The sequence below is a fragment of the Callorhinchus milii genome, unplaced genomic scaffold, assembly GCF_018977255.1.
Source record: "Callorhinchus milii isolate IMCB2004 unplaced genomic scaffold, IMCB_Cmil_1.0 Scaffold27, whole genome shotgun sequence".
In the NCBI taxonomy this organism is placed as follows: domain Eukaryota; kingdom Metazoa; phylum Chordata; class Chondrichthyes; order Chimaeriformes; family Callorhinchidae; genus Callorhinchus; species Callorhinchus milii.
Genome location: NW_024704768.1, coordinates 2,088,791 through 2,106,351, shown reverse-complemented (window position 1 = coordinate 2,106,351; position 17,561 = coordinate 2,088,791). Strand labels below are relative to the sequence as shown.

The 17,561-nt window shown below is 41.9% G+C and overlaps 1 protein-coding gene across 1 annotated transcript in view; it reads left to right on the top strand.

The window, feature by feature from the left end:
- The first annotated feature begins 4,362 nt into the window (after positions 1–4,362).
- Positions 4,363–17,561, top strand: part of shmt2 (serine hydroxymethyltransferase 2 (mitochondrial)) — a 38,400-nt gene continuing 25,201 nt past the window's right edge. Inside the window, exon 1 of the mRNA XM_007909314.2 lies at positions 4,363–4,495. Within this exon, the coding sequence (XP_007907505.1) occupies positions 4,463–4,495 (33 nt within the window). The 5' untranslated portion in view covers positions 4,363–4,462. The remainder of the gene's footprint in view (positions 4,496–17,561) is intronic.

Below are 17,561 nucleotides of genomic sequence, written 5' to 3'. Positions count from 1 at the left end.
AGTCCATAGTTGCTGCACAGACACTACCAGTCTTAAGTCAATTAAGAAATGAATGTTTCTTTATCACGTTTCCTTCGCAATCCATCAATAAGATCGAGGAGCGAGAATAAAGTGTAATAATAAAAGGTACTTCAGCTAGTTTCTCAGATGCAGCTGCTGTGCGCACCAGTGGTGTTCGTGATGTGAAATGTCACTTTAAGGTTGCTTTCGTACAATTGTTTAACTGTATAAATGCAATAATCCACTGCTAAATCTCAACTTCAGCAAAATTCCGGTACAACTAATACTTTATATTCAGAACAATAAATCCATTTTTTTTACAGTGAAAGAAATAGTTGCTTCGCACAGCAACTCTGATTTTTATGAGCTCTGCAATGCCTATTTCACCCATAGGAATGTAACAAAGAATTACTGGCTATGGGACTTTCTAGTCACTGTCATAATTAAGTACATTTTCCGCTGTGTGTTTGAAAAATTCGGCAGTCAACATCCTATTGAGACTCTGGGATTTTGCCTCATTCCAAATAACCTGAGTTTCCCAGAAAAAATGCTAAAAACTGAAAAGTCGTTTTTTATAAATGCTCTGGTTAACAAATACTATTTGGATAAAATTAGCCATCTCCCAAATTACGATTTTAGAATTCATTCCAAGTTCTGAACAACATTTTCAGACTAATACAATGTCTTCTGTAACATGGACTTTATTGATTGTATGCAGCTGCAGTGACCGAGCCTAAGAAAATTAGAGGTAAATTTTGAGAGCATCCTACATTTAAAATCTAGGTACAGCCATAACACAGATGGAGCAGCCTTGTCCAAATTGATATCCAGAATGCCCATTTCAGAAGGCGATGGTGGTGGCAGAAGATGAGAACTGAAGTGCAGGTACAAATCACTGATGCACAAGTTGGAAAGTACAATATAAATATATTAAATAAACTGTGCTAACATATTTGTAAATAATAATTCTTGTTCACTGAAAAAAAATCCTGCATTCTGAACTCATTACGTTTCAAGCAAAAGTTAATTGTCTTTTTGAATTTGTCTTATTTTAAATTAGAAACAAGTTTTTTTTAGTAGCAATGTCTTTCTTTATTAAATAATTCTTTAAATTTGAAAGGTTTGAGTGAAGTTCTGTGACACTAACCCAAACTAATTTCACATAAAACCCTTCCAAGCAAAAGGAGAAAGAGGAGAATTGATGTGGTCTGGATTGAAACCCAGATCACAGACACAAACCCAGGTTAATCCACTGCAGCATCCAACCCCCTCCATTTTATTTTAAAGAATTTAATTGGCATATCATTAACTAACTTTGGAGTGCGTTTGACATTTCCTGAACATGCACAAAACTTAACTTGCTGTGGGCTATAACAAATGTCAACCTAAAGTTGGTAGAGGATTCAGATGCATTAGCAATGCATCTATACTATGTAATATGCGGCAATCTATGGTGAATTTAATGAGATGATTTGCAAGTATGAATCAATTGTGATTTTAAAATGATGCAAAAGATAATGTGATGTTTTAATTACAAAGGCTGGAAGGTGCAAGTTTATTTTACCATACATTTGGGGAAAATGTGCAAATTAAACTTCATAAGGGTTTTTTAAGATTTGATTTGTGATTGAATCTTTTATTTATAGTTGATTTGATCTTCTTTGTGGAGTCCTGTAGCTCAGTGGTTAGAGCACTCGCTTTGCAAGCGAGACACCTGGGTTCAATTCCAGGCAGAGGGCGAAACCTTGGGCACGTTTCCACGCCTAATAATAATCCCTCCAAAACAAAACAATAATAAATTGGTCATTTTCAATCCATGACTGTTTGTGGGACACTGCTGTGCGCAATTGGCTGCCGCGTTTCGCCCACAAATATACGGTCAATTCACTTTACAGCATATTTTGTGAAGCGCTTTGAGATGTCTAGAAAATGTGAAAAGCGCTATATCAAATGTTTACGACAGGTGACCGTACATTAACCAGATTAGTTGGGTTCTTAAAGACAGTTGACTCTAAATGAAAATAAAATAAAATCAGAAAAATAAAGTTGCAAAAGTTTGTGCTAAATTTAATAACTCAACTTTGAACACAGGAAAATGGCACGTACAGTTTGTTTTTCATAGTTGTATGTGAAGATTTAGATCAATTCACTTTACAGTATACTCTGTGATGCGCTTTGGGACGTGTTGAAGATGTGATAAGGAGCTATGTCAAATGCAGGGATTATTATTCTCTTTTAAAGACCTATTGTTATGCTGAGTTTATACCGCATTTTTTTCAACTGTGGATTATAAAGTCAAATCACTCAAAATATTTTCTTCATGCATTACCATCTGTACTTCTGTATAACAACTTGCATTTACTTAGCACCCTTTGTGAAGATGCTTAACAAATATGCTAAAGAACACCAAGCAGGGAGAAGGAAGGAAGAATTAAGGATGTTGTAAAAGGAGGATTGAAACAATATGTTTTAGGAGGGTTTTGGCAGTAGGGAGAGAGGAAATGATCAAAATGGTCTTGGAACAGGCCCAAGGAGTTATTTCTCAGCCACTGAATATTCATTCAGTTTCAAATATGGTAACATTTTACCGTTTCACCTAATGCACCTTACAACCATTCATGTGCATTTTCTGGGAATCAAGATAAATGTTTCAAGATCAAAGGTTCCACTGCATACTTTAATTTTCAAATAATGTAAATAATAAAAAAATTGAATTTGACAACGAGTACGTGCGGTTCTTTAAAAGGAACAAGTTTGCCTTCGAGGAATACTGTGCGTGTCACATCAAAGCAATTTATAATTAATCTTACTCAATCATAGCTTGCTTCAAAAAGACTTGAATCATGATTGACTCCTAAAAGTACAGTGAAAAGCTACAATAGATGTTGAAAATGTGATTCCTTTTTCTTTCCCTTCAATAAACAAGTCACTACACTTGAAAGCAATTACCTGAGAAGCACTGAGAGATGCTTCGATGTTATATAGGCTATGTTAAGGGTCATTATTCATTTATTTTCTCTCCTCAAGGCAATGCCTCATGCTGTGTTAGTTGTGAAGTTGCTGTCCTCCCTCTTCCAACTGATCATTCTTCACCTGTAGGCCTTGAGAGTGAATCGAGTGAAATTCTGTTAATTGAATGCTCACTTTTTTACAGCGAACACTATCCAATAAACTATTCACATAAACCAAACTAAACGGACGAGGAGAACTCATCTCCCAGAGCTCTAAAGTTCCATTCATTTAAAACTAAACTATTCAATTATTCGGTATTTAATTGACCGAATTTCACTGCACCCTATTGGAAGATTGTTCGACTGTGGGATGTGGGGATTAGGCCAATACGTGAAATGTGTTTGCGTTACATTAAGCAGAAACCCCGTTTGCGAGTCGATTGGAGTGTGTAATAATCGCTTAAAAAAAAAACGATAATAATTTTGGTCACTCAATCAATACCCGACGGTTTGCGGGGACGCTGCTGCGCGCGATCGGCTGCCGGGTTTCGCCCACAAAATGCACAGTCACTTCACTTTACAGTCTGCTCCGCGACGCCTCGCGACGTCTCGACCACGCGATAAAGGCGCCGCATCGAACGCGAGCGGTCGCAATTACTCTTGGCTCGGCCGCAGCCTCGCGGGCGGCCCGTCTCACCTGAAGGCCGGCACCGTCCGACCGGGCGGGACGGTCGCCGGGGCCGAAAGGCGGCGCTCGGACCTCCGCGACCGCCGGAGGGGACGAAGGGGCTTAAGCCGGGCGTGAGGAGGACCCAGGTCCGTCCAGTCCGTCCGTCCTTCCGCCGGTCGCTTGACACGTCGTGTCCCGGACCCAGAAGCGGTTATCCCCCCCCACCGACCCCTCACCCCACCCCACCCGGAGATATTATTTTCCGGCCGAAAAGTTAAACCGATTTGTTCTCGAAACAAATGACACTTTCCGCTTCCACCGACCGCCTGGGGGGGGTGTGTGTGGGAGGGCCGTTCCGTACGTTTACTACTCGGTGGCTGAAGTAGTGAAACCCCCTCAGATTTGTTCTGAGTTTACTCTCTCCCCCCACCCGCCCGCCCGCCCTCCCTCCCGCGCTTCAACCCGAGCCCCTCAACCCCCGCAGAGCAAAGGGCGGCAATGGCGGCTGCGCGCGACGACCCTTTCCCGCCTTTTCCCCCCCACCCTCTCCCTCCATCACCGCGCGCCCGCGCGAGGGATGTCACGACGCGTGCGCGGCAGCGAGTGCGCGAACTACAACTCCCAGCATGCCGCGCAGCGGGGGGGTGGTGTGTGTGTGTGGGGGGGGGAGAGTCTATGGAGACGCATAAGACTACAAGTCCCAGCATGCCTCCCCCGGGAAGCGACATGCGCAGTAGGGGGGGGGTTGTGAGGTGGGGGATGGGGGTGTGGACGCCGGGCGAGGCCGGGACCGGGAGGAACACTTGACAACTGACAGGACCGGGGGGAAGACGGCTTCAACATGCTCGCCCTCGCCCTGCGACGCCTCTCCGCGGTGAGTTGCCCGGGGTGAAGAAGGGGAGGAAAGAGGAGAGGAGAAGAGAGTGGCGAGAGGAGGAAGATAGAGACAGACAGAGAGAGAGAGAGATGCAGCGCTGGTCAAGCGCGTGTCGGCGGCCCGGGCCGCCCGGGCCCGGCAGGGAGTTTGGCGGTTGGTCTCGCGCCGCCGGGGTTTGTGCGGCAGTCGGTTGGTCGGGAGTCGACAGAGAGAGAGAGAGAGAGAGAGAGCGCGAGAGCGGCCCTGCACCGCTATGCCACCGCCGCATCAAGACCACTCTCCCTCCCCCACACACCTCCTCCCCACCCCCCCACACACCTCCTCTCCCCCCACACCTCCCCCCCCACCCCCACACACCTCCTCCCCCCCACACACCTCCTCTCCCCACCCCCCCACACACCTCCTCCCCCACACACACCTCCTCTCCCCACCCCCCACACACCTCCTCCCCCCCACACACCTCTCCCCCCACACACCTCCTCCCCCACACACACCTCCTCTCCCCACCCCCCCACACACCTCCTCTCCCCCCACACACACCTCCCCCCCCACCCCCCCACACACCTCCTCCCCCCCACACACCTCTCCCCCCACACACCTCCCCCCCCCCTCCACCCCCATTCCCCTTACGATAGGCAATTGCAAAGCAACGTGCAAAGCAAAAGAAAAAGGGCAGCAAGGAGGCAAAGAACCCCCCCACCCCCACCACTGCTCCCCCTACCACCCCCCCCACCACCCCAGGCTGACACGTGTGACCCCCCCCCACCCGCCCGCAGAAGCATTATTATATCCAAAAATGTAATTTAAGATCGCTTTCCCGAGGGTTTAATAATAATCCCACACCCCCCCCCTCTCCCTCCTCCCTCCCCATCGGCAAAACAATATAAATCGTAAATAACAATAAGTTGGGCCGCTTAGAGAAAGAGAGAGAGAGAGAGAGAGAGAGACAGAGAGAGAGAGACAGAGTTTTGCAAAGGGGGATAGGAAAGACTGGCTTTGCCAGAGCGAAAAGTAAAGTAATGCCTTATAATAACTATTATTATTAATGATGATCGCTGTGTATGCAGTGGTGCATTGGCACGTCGACCTGCCAATGTGTGGGGGGGGGGGGGGGGGGTGGAGAGAGAGAGAGAGAGAGTAAGTGTAGCTATGGGGTATAACTGAGCTGCAAACTGTCAGCAAAAGGCAATTCACACGTTGCTCTTGATGTGCTGCTCTGTCTCTCTCTTCCTCTCTCTCTCTCTCTGTATTTCCGAAGCGCTGCTGTCACTAAACAATTCCCCTTACACTGTGTGTGTGTGTGTGTTGTCTGTGTGCTGAGCGTTTCGGATTTGGGGCTTGTGAAGGACGTGTGGGGGGTTATGGCATCGAAAGCAATACGATTTAGCTGGAGTTCGTTCACAAGGCTTTGGTATCCTGACACGGGGGGGGGGGGGGGGGGGCGAAGAGATGATGCAATATTAAAAAAGATTTCATAATGTTGCCGCAATTGGCTTTGTCGGTGCTGAAATCAGCTGTTTTGACAAACCCACACATTGCGAAGTCTCCTCGGCAGACTTTAAACTGCAGACTCTGGTGCAGGGTTCGCAGAAGTTAACTGGAAGCTTTGTGGGGGGGTGTGTGGGGGTGGGGGGGGGGGCAGCAGCCTTCAGCTGGGGCTATACCACTTGTTTTGCACAGCACTTTTGTGCAAAGTGCCAGGGGTCTGGAGTAACGCCGGGCAGCGAATGCTTTCAGGAGCAATTATAAGGCTCTGGATGCTTGTAATTCGCTTGAATATCCAAAGGTTACATTTACTGCCTCGGTTCCTTGAAAGGAGTTGCAACACATGGCTGCGGTGCAAAGGCAAGAAGTGCCTGTTCATGCATTTTCATGATCAAAGACGGTGTGTGGAAATTGCCAGTGTGCTGTGAGCAGTGCCCGGGTTACGGTGCCTCTGTACCCAGTTTACACCGTGTTATTAGAGGGCAGGCGTGAATAAAAGCAGAATAAACTAGGTTAAGTAAGTCGTACTGGAGATGGAGTGCCCTGAATATTACTTAAAATACAGGGGGTGGGAACCTCACAGGCTCAGCCTCTCTTCGCAGAAATACAATATACAAATTAGCTTTCACTCTTTAATACCATTGAAATAAAGGTTGCAAGGTTTTTGGCGGATTCATGAGTTGCCGCGAGAGGGGAAGAGTAAGACTCGTATAATTAACCCACTACATTTATACTGCAACCAATTGAATAAACCCGCTTAACAAAGTTCTCTTTGACCCTACCTTTGATCGACAACCTTACTGGCTCGATGACTGCCATTGTCTGTAACACATTATCCTATTTGAAGGGTACAAGTTGCTATTTCTCCTAAGGCCACCTTCTCCAAGTGATGGCCAAAGAGGGACTCCAAAAAGATTTACGTTGCTTCATTTCAGTACAGATTTAATCGTGCGCCACGGCCAAAATGTGGCAATTCTTCACAAATCATACCGCATGTAAACTTGCCTCCAGGTTCTCATCAGCGAGTGAATTGGGATTGAGAAGTGTAAATCTTTCTCCAATATCTTTACTGCAGGACACTGCCATCTACTTCAAGCAACATCAACAGGGATTAATATTCTTGTGTTTGTCACCAAGCTGGCTTGCTGTTTCACTCCTTTGCACTTTATGGACGAGTTGAGGAGGATGTCTTGAGAACATATAAACTACAATGCAAAATTACATTTGTAAAACGCCTTTCACGTCAGGAGGACAACAACAACAACAAGATTCCATTTATTGAGTGCCTTTCACGTCGGGAGGACGTCCCAAGGCGCTGTACAGTTGGGTCAGGACCCGAGCATTGGGGGGAAATAGTCAGGGTGAGGGGAGGGAAGGGAGGGAGCGAGGAGGGGGTAGAGAGTCGAGAGGGGAGCTGAAGGCACGGGCGTCCGTGGCGCTGAACAGTCAGGGATTAGATTTAGTAATAGCATGGTAAAATGATGCAGAGCATAAACTGTTGACTTTCCTTAAATTTTTTGACTCATCATTGCTTATACACTATAATAGGGCGTCACCAATGATTTTAATGTGTGATAGCTTTCGTACTGATGGACTAATCACTTTCCAAGAAAGTTTTCAAAGAAAGAAGAACTTTCAATTTCCTGGAATTTATAACCACAGAATGTATGAACACGAGTTGTGTTTGCTTTTTTTACTCCTGTACTATGAGTATGTTGAAATTGTTTTTTTATTTTAAAATGGGTATTGATATTCTTTAACATTTTGTTGGTTGTATGAAACAGGATGTTCAGTGGAACATTTGTAACCATATGATTTGGGTCAAATTGAGAAACGAGAAGCACGTGTTAAAACCTTGTAGCATGTCTTCTAAAAAGGAAGCTTCCATTGGCATACTTTGTTATTTTGTTTTTTTCAGAATTTCTTTCGGAAGCATCATTAAAAATTCAGAGCCCATCTTCCGATCATTTTAATGTGATATTCATTTTAGAAATTCATCCGAAGTTCAAATTTATTTTCTTTCTTTCTTTCTTTCTTTCTTTCTTTCTTTCTTTCTTTCTTTCTTTCTTTCTTTCTTTCTTTCTTTCTTTCTTTCTTTCTTTCTTTCTTTCTTTCTTTCTTTCTTTCTTTCTTTCTTTCTTTCTTTCTTTCTTTCTTTCTTTCTTTCTTTCTTTCTTTCTTTCTTTCTTTCTTTCTTTCTTTCTTTCTTTCTTTCTTTCTTTCTTTCTTTCTTTCAATTTCTTCTATCAATGAAGGTGCATAATCATACTAGAAGATGTTTGGGATTCTCTGGTAGCTCTTCCAAGTGGCCATTCTCCAAGTGTGAACCAGAGAGTGAGTGTTTATAGGCTGTTTGAACGTGGATCTCCTCCTTGGTGCTATCCTGTACGAACGAGCCTGTAGTTGAAACATTTTTAAATAGTTATTCACACCCTGCGAGGTCTAGTAGTGTGTAGGTAGGATCAATTATGTTGATGGACTGGACTAGAAAATTTGCTTCTAACCCGAGTTAACCAGAGTCCTGTAGGGTAGAGGTTAGAGCACTCGCCTCACAACCAAGAGGATCTGTGCTCGTTTCCCGGCAGGGCGAAATGTTTGTCAAGTTTCCTGACTCCACGCGCCTCTACCAAGCAGTAAGTAGGAACCTGGTTGTTAGTCAATTAGTGGATTGCTTTTCCGGGGGTAGTAATTCCTTCGAAATAAATAAAAATAATTTGGGTGCTTAATCCACGACTGTTTATAAGAACATTGCGGTGCACAATTGGCTGCTGCGTTTTGCTCACAAAAGTATACAGTCAATGCACTTTACAGTATATTCAGTGAAGCGCTTTGAGACACCTCGAAGACACGATAAGACGCTGTATCAAATGCGAGGAATATTATTGTTAGGAGTTGCACCTGATGATTGCTATTTGCTGATATTGTATCAAGTGCTCAGTGTACAAAGGTTTGTAATTCTTCACTGCCACCTTGATAAGCATAAAACATTTCTGAAAAGAAACCAGCGCCTCTACTGAATTCCTTCTCAAATTGTTTTGGATTTGTCATTTGTGCAAAAGCTGACAGTAACCTGTGCATAGATTTGTATTTTACGCTAGAGATAAAGCCCCTCTTTCATCCTCAAAACTACGGCAACTGAAACCTGAACTGTGATCTAGAGCCCTTTAATCTATATCATAAGGACTATCTCCTTGAGTCTGCTTTTCCTTATATTTGTGGATAATATACTGGCAGTCTCAGATTCCTTATTGCTTTGCTTCTGATTTGGATAAAATACAATGTGATTTTCATAAGTAAGTGGCGTTTGTGTGGAAACGTGAAAAGCGCTATATCAAATGCAAGGATTATTATTATTATTAATGAGGAATACACCATACCAATCTGTCTGCGATCTCTGTTCAGCAGGCTGCTCCCATGTCCCCCACCAGGCCCACCCCACTACCAGCGGTTGGGTCTTCAACCTCTCTGCGCCAACCCTTTGGAACTCCATCCCACATTCCCTTTGCATCGCTCCCTTCCTTGCCTCCTTCAAGGCACATCTCAAAACCCTCCTTTTTGACCAAGCCTTCGGTCACCCTCCTACCGCCAACGTCCCTACCGTTCACCCCTCCTGATCCCAAACTCCTGCTCGGATCCAAGTACCTTGGGACGTCCTCCCGACGTGAAAGGCACTACCTAAATCTAATTTGTTGATGCCCTGTTTGTCTGTCACTGAGTATGGCAATCAGGGCATTTCTATAGTGTACTTTGCCTTTTATTATTGCCTCCTAGTAAACAACCTTCAGGAAAGATTTAGATATGGTTATTTTTTTCTTCATCATTGATCCAATTATTCTACCTTAGTTGCTAAGAACAGTTGGATAATGGACAACTTTGCTTATGAGTCAAATTTCCTTAAAATATACTTTTTGTTAAAACTAAGTATGATGTTTCCCATATTGTATTAATTGCTAAGCTATTCTTAAGAGCTTTTCTGTAACAATTCTGACTATAAACCATAGTGTATGGGAAATAGTAACTAAGATTAGATTGAGCCAATGAAAAGTCTCTATATCCTAATCCTTTTCAAATGTTGTGCGCAAAGGGTTCCTATTACTGATCTTGGGCAATCTTATTAAAGAGGATAGAAAGAGAGTCATAGAATTTTGAAGTCTTGAAGCCTCAATTTCAAATGTTTAAAGCAAACCATCTAATCAAGACCGATTCTCACCTGCTCTCTTGTGATTGACGGAAGATGCCCTCCAGTGGGAAGGGACTGATCCTGCTCTGAGGCTCTCCCCTTGCTGCTCAACATCAATGCGTGGAGAACCTCCCCAATAAGCAATGTGGATTTGAAAGGCCGTCCATTTGAGGAGGTGCGCTCCAATATGGAAAGATGTCTCTAGCTTTCCATTATTACTTCTCAGATCAGGCATTTGGTCAACTTGTCACAAGGTAGATAAATAGATCCCTCTTGATTACTCTTTTTTTCTCTCCTCCCCTCACATAATGAGGCATAAATGTAACGTGTGAAACCTGCTGCCAGCCAAGTTTAGATCAGCGCGATTGACAGCTCAACTAGTTTGTGTCTGGGGGGAAAGGACTTGTTTTGCCTCTTAATTGTGTTATTTGTCATAGTGTCCATCATATGTAAGGGAGAAAATGTTTTTGATTCAAATTATTTTCTGTTTTTCCAATTTGCCAGTGGTACAATATTGGTTTAATTAAAATCTAGTCCATTTTGATGTGAAGTCAAACATTACTCCCCATAGCGGTGTTGTCAAGTGTAACACAATTGTGCATCAAGCAATATTGTTCAGTTATAAGAATGGCGGTACAGATAGAAAATTGTTTTGGATTTCTATTAGATCACTAAACTGGAACTATTTTACGTGATAATTTGAAAACTGTTTTGACAAGAGAGAAATTCACTTTTTAATGTAATTTACAATCATCTACAAATTGTTCTTCAATTAATTTGTTTCAAGATTACTCTCCTTATTCCTTAAGCGCGTATAACTGCATAAGCGTTGGATAAATCACTTTACAGATGTGAACTCTTATGATTAGTCTGGAGGTAGAAGGGTAACTAAATGCGAAGACTAGTGTATCTGGGATAAATGGAAGAAAACCTTATAGATGAGAGTTAATTTGTTCATCCTGAGTTGTTTGCTTTCTTAACGTGTTTGATGTAGACATTATTTGAATCCTGACATCGTCATTAGAAGTGAAATCTTCAATCGCAAGGTTCTGATTCTCTTATTTCTCTAATTCTCCACAAAGTGACTCATCAATCTCTACCAGCAGTCGGGGGTGAAAGCCTGAGGCAAGAATTGGAGAATCTCTTGGTAGTAGCGCTTTATCAGTGAAAGACAACTTCTTTTAATTGCTCTCACAATGAAGGGTTTTTATGTGCATTTTAGTGCCATCGGAATCATGTAGGATAATAATAATCCTTGCATTTGATATAGCACCTTATCACGTCATCAAGATGTCTCGAAGCGCATCGTTAGGAGAGTATGTTCTGTGGCACAGTGAAATAAGGTATGCACTTTGCCAATCTCGACAGAATGGGGTTGAGGAACTAATTTGGTGTATATAATTGTTTTTAGCCCCACTAATATTCTCCTCTCATTTCCTCTTCTTCGTGTTTTCACTCCTTTTTTCCTTCCACTGGGGTAGGTTCCCTGGTGCCTTCTTTGTACCTGGTCCAAGTGGAAATGCTTCGTCACAGTTGAACTTTGACGATGAGTAGCGGCTGAGTAATTTACATATCACAGACCCTCTCTTAACAGACTTTGAAGTGTCAATTTATGGGCATTGTAACATATGAAATGATTCTCAAAGTGCATTAATTACAGGTTTAACGAATTGTTGTCAATGTCTTTACAGTCTGTTAGTATAGAAATTTTACTCCTGTACTATTTGTGGATCTGCGTGTATGTGGTAAATAGGCTGGAAAAGGAAGTACATCAAGTCATGAATTCCGGTCGAAGTTAAATATGTTTTGAGGTGTTGGGGAGAGCAAAATCCTACTTAATTGCTTCTTAGAATATTGAAACAAGACCTGTTTTTCTCTGCATACACTTAACAGGTGTACCTTACGTCTCTGCTTCCATACTGTGCTTGTGAAAGCAATCTGATTTTTGAGGTGATGTTTTGCATATACTTTAAAAGTTCCTTCTCTAGCATCTGAACATTAAAAAGTCACATTCCCAAGATTTACAGTATTTGGTCCTTTCTTGCACGGTTATTAAGATGTATCTTTAAAATGCATCCGTTGTTTTGTTGTCCTGCAATGCTGCCACTTGTAGTGGCATTTGTAATAGAACCAAGAGTTACTTGATAAATATTTACTACCATTAGTGTGGTTGGAGTAGTGCCACAGTCAATAGCAGATGGCATAGCAGATAACAAAATGATGGGCGGCTGGACTTTGGAGGTTTCTGATTAGCTTAAGCTGAAGGCTGAACTTTGTCACATGGCTGCTAATACTGAAGAAAATGACCGTGCCATACGGTCTGATTACAGCTGATCATTGCACTTATTATGCAGCAGATGTCTAAACAGAATTGGATTTCACTCTCCCGGCCAGACTCAACTCTAAAGTACCCTTGCCCATTGAGCATATTATTAGTAGATTGTTGACCAATTTACAATTTAAGTTGCATTGTAGCTCACCCAGTTTCTCCTGAGATGATATTTAAAAAATCCTCATATTTGACACAGCACCTCTAAATTCGAAACATCGCAAAGCACTTAGCAGGGAATTGCTGTCAAGGTAGTGACTATATATTTGTAGGAAATATGGCAGTCAATTTATGCATGGCATGTCCTATGAACAGCATTGAAAATTATTGATTTATCTGGATGATTATGGACCAGGACCAACTGGGAGAAACTCCCTTCGCTTTTTCAAACGTGTCATGGGATCTTTAGCATTTAAAGGACGGTATTTCCAATAATGCAGTGCTTCCTCCAGTATTGCACCAGAGTAATAATAAAACAATAATAATCCTTGCATTTGATATAGCGCTTTTCACGTCTTCGAGACGTCTCAAAGCTCCACAGAGTATACTGTAAAGTGAATTGACTGTATATTTGTGGGCGAAACATGGCAGCCAATTGCGCACAGCAGCGTCCCACAAACAGCCATGAATTGAAGTGACCAATTGTTTTTTTCTTGAGGGATTATTATTAGGCGTGTGGAGTAAGGTAACTTGCCCAAGGTTTCGCCCTGCCGGGAATTGAACCCAGGTCCCGAGTGCTCTAACCACTGCGCTACAGGACTCTGAACTTAAAGAAGTTCAAACCAACAATATTCTGACTTAATTATGAGACTGGTAAAACACTAGCAGTGATTTTGTTACCCAGAGCAAGTTTCACATGTGTATCTGCACTTTGCCTCATCACTTTGTTCATTAATGGGAGTGCTTGGAGCAAAGTATCTCAGTGTAGCATGACTTCAGTCTTTAGATTTGAAAGGGAAGAAAAAGGGTAATATATTTCAGGATTTACCTCCTCTTTCTCACCCCTCCCTCAGGAGAAACATTAAACCACAATATTAATTAGGACTTTGCTTTATTCACCTCTTGAGCTCAAAGGGCCACCTGAATCTCACATCACATTTACATAGCACAGGATTTACATTGCATTGAGATTGATGCACATATGTGCCATTATAGAGTTGTCAAACCTGTGGAGATGCCATATAAATTAAAGTTGCTTCCTCTGAATGCCAATTGTTCTCATGATTTTTGGCTTCTTTGCAGTAGCATTGACATGTGTCCCGGTTTTGAGAGGATAAATAGTGGAAGATTATTCCCGCTGGTTGGCGAATCAGTAACCGAGGGGCAATAAGATCAGGATTGTCACTGGAAATTGTAGTGGAGATTAGAAGACATTTTTTCACACAGGGGGTCATTAGAACATGGAATGATTGCCTAAAGTGGCTATTTTAGAGTCCTGTAGCATCGTAGTTCGAGCGCCCGCCTCATAAGCGAGAGAACCTGGGTTGTATTCCGGGCAGGGCAAAATGTTGGGCAAATTTTCTTACTCCACACACCTCTGTTTACCTAGCATTAAGTAGGAACCCGGTTGTTAGTCGATTGGCTTTTCTGGGAGTAATAATGCCTTAAAAAAATAATAATAGTAATTTGGTCACTGAATCTACAATGTGGGACATTGTTGTGTGCAATTGACTGCCACACTTTACCCACAAAATATACAGTCAATTCACTTTACAGTATATTCTGTGAAGCACTTTGAGTTGTCTCAAAGACGTAATAAGGCACTATATCAAATGCTATTATTTTATTATTGCTTTTCTAGTCTTCACATCACTGTGCCCTGATAGTATGAGCAACTGCTCTCCCTTTGTCAGTAATTCAGACAAGCTCCGACATTGGTGTTATCTATTGCTGAATCACGTCCCGTGAAAAGTTAGGGTAATGAAAACAATCAGCCTGAATTCTGCAGAATTGATTGGTCATGTCAGGTAACACTTATTAAAGTTGTGTTTATGCTAGGATTCCATTGCCATCTGTTCTCGAAGACTAATGACTTCAAAAAGGCAGATTTTATGACATCCAGCTTAGCAGCAGGGGATATTTAATTGATGTCAGCCTTGAAGTAAGCTTCAGTGCTACTGGATTCCTCTTTGAAGCAACCCCAGTTTTTAATACTTTCCTGGATTAATGAAACCATATCTTTAATAAATAAATAATTATCCCTGCATTTGGTGTAGCACCTGATCACTTTGTGGAGTCCTGTAGCTCAGTGGTTAGAGCACTCGCTTTGCAAGTGAGAGACCTGAGTTCAATTCCAGGCAGAGGGCCAAACCTCGGGCAAGTTTCCTTACTCCACACAGAGCCTAATAATAATCCCTCCAAAACAAAAACAATAATAAATTGGTCATTTTCAATCTACGACTGTTTGTGGGACATTGCTGTGCCCAATTGGCTGCCGCGTTCGCCCAAATATACAGTCAATTCACTTTACAGTGTGTTCTGTGAACTGCTTTGGGACGTCCTCCCGACTTGAAAAGCGCTATATCAAATGCAAGGATTATTATTATTATTATTGACACTTCTCAAAGCGCTTCACAGAATACACTGTAAAGTGAATTGACTGTATATTTTGTGATGAATTGCGGTAGCCAATTGCGCCCAGCAATGTCCCACAAACAGTCGTGGATTGGGTGCCCAAATCATTACTTTTTAATTTTTATTTATTTAGAAGAGATTATTACCCCCGGAAAGCAATCTGCAAATCAACTAACAACCAGGTTCCTACTTACTACTAGGTAACTAGAGGGGCGTAGAGTAAGGAAACTTGCCTCGGTCTCAATGCTTGTTTGCTTTCGGATGAACATTAACCATCCTGTTACGCTATTCAAAAAGGGAGTTTTCTGATCATTAATCCTTCGAAATAATTAGGTCGTTCATCTCATGGCTGTTGATGGGGTCTTGCTGAACACAAAAAGGCTGCTTGGTCTCCACAAAAAAACAGTCACCATACTAGACGTTAAAGCACTTTGATTTCTTTTAATATGAGGAGCTCTAAAAATGCAAATTCTTCTAATTGGAATCTTACCGAAATTGATGACTGAGCACCTGTAGTACGGTTTCCTGTTAAAAGCTGTAGTTATTTGATTAAAGTTTGAAAACATTGAACATGTGAGCATAGAATATCAGTTAATGTTAATGTTGACATGAGCACAGGCTAAATAAAGGTTGCTTTTATTGTAGAGATTGCGTCTCGTGGAAAACTACTATTTGTTTTCTGTACCCTTTTTAGTTAAACAACTGATCAGGATTTAAACATTCATGGAGAATGTAAGGAGCTTCCTTTTAATTGTATCAGCGGTTTGCAGTATTCCAAACATTTCTTAATTGAATTCTTGTTTATTGGGCAATAGGATGAAAGAGCTACACTTGGCATCAAGGACCTTGCTGCAAGGTGTCGGCCTGGCTCATTTTGTTTGTATACTCTTTGAGTCAGAAGGTTCAAGCCTCATGTTGAGAATTTGAGCTTGTTCATCTTTCTTCTTTTTTTCTTCCTCTTCTACTACTATTATCTAAAGGGTATAAAAAAAACAAATTAAAAATTTCGCCCATAAAATATACAGTTAATACGCTTTACAGTATATTCTGTGAAGCACTTTGAGATGTTTCGAAGACATGATAAGATGCTGTATCAAGTGCAAGGATTATTGTTAATATTATATTATTAACTCCGAATATTTCTTAACTGATTTTTTTTAAATTTGGGCAATAGGATGAAAGAGGTTCCCTTGGCATCAAGGTACCTTGCTGCAAGGTGTCGGCTGCTTATTTGCTTGAATACTCTTTGAGTTGGAAGGTTGTGGGTTCAAGCTTCATGTTAAGATTTTGAGCTTGTAGTCTAGGCTGACGCTCTAATGCAGTGCTGCAGTATTGCTGCATTGTTGAAGGTGCTGTGCTTCGAATGAGACGTTAAACTGAGGTTCCATCTGCCTTTGAGTGGATGTTAATGATGCCATAACACTTGGAAAAATCCTGGATAACCATTCCCCTGATAAAATGGTGATTCACGTGGCTGTTTGTGGATCAGTTCTGTGTGGCAAATTACCTCTTGCTTTTGTCTCCAATTAATCACTAACTTTAACAGAAAACACAGTTGTGATGAGTGAAATTCAATGTGATAGGCATGGATTATCAAGTGCTCGGATTATTTACTAATTTTTGCTTCTTAAATCTCAAAGGTTGTTGTGTATTACAGTAATAGCAAGAATTGTTGTGAGGAATGGGCAAATGACTGAACCAAAACAAGGGATTGTTTGTCGCAACCAGAGATCGCAGAAAACAATTCAATTTATGTAATCCGTACTAAACCTAAAAAAGAGAGATTGTGAGGTCTATTATATGTCATGTCTAAACACAGCTGTATTATGTGCCATGTGCAAAGATATTTGTACAGAGGGAATCGCAGGCCTCTAAAAAAAGATTGAAGTGATTGAACGATTGAATGAAAAAGATTTGGTTGTTAATTGCATGATTAATAAATCCTCTTAATTGATTGTTAGCTCAATGCTTAGAGCACTCGTCTTGCAAGCGAGGGATTTGGGTTCGATAGGGCAAAACCTTGGGTAAGTTTCCTTGCTCCACACACCTGATAATAATCCCTCAAGAAAAAAAACAATAATAAATTGGTCACTTCAATCCATGACTGTTTGTGGGATGCTGCTGTGCGCAATTGACTGCTGCGTTTCGCCCACAAATATACAATCAATTCACTTTGCAGTATATTCTGTGAAGTGCTTTGAGACGTCTCGAAGACGTGAAAAGCACTGTATCAAATGCAAGGATTATTATTATTAAGAAGACCTTCAATTTCCTCTATCCTTTGCTTGGTTATTCCATGCAGACAGCTGGGGCTAAAACAAAGCAGCCACATATGTAAATATTTTTTCAAAGAGGTTGTCACAAAGTTGGTGAGATTCTGGAAGTATTTTTTGAAGCATTATGGCAGCCTTGCTCAGTGGGAATTGAAGATGGCTCTCTCATTTTCAATCAGTTTTGAACGCTACCATTCATAAATTATGGGGACAAGGCATATT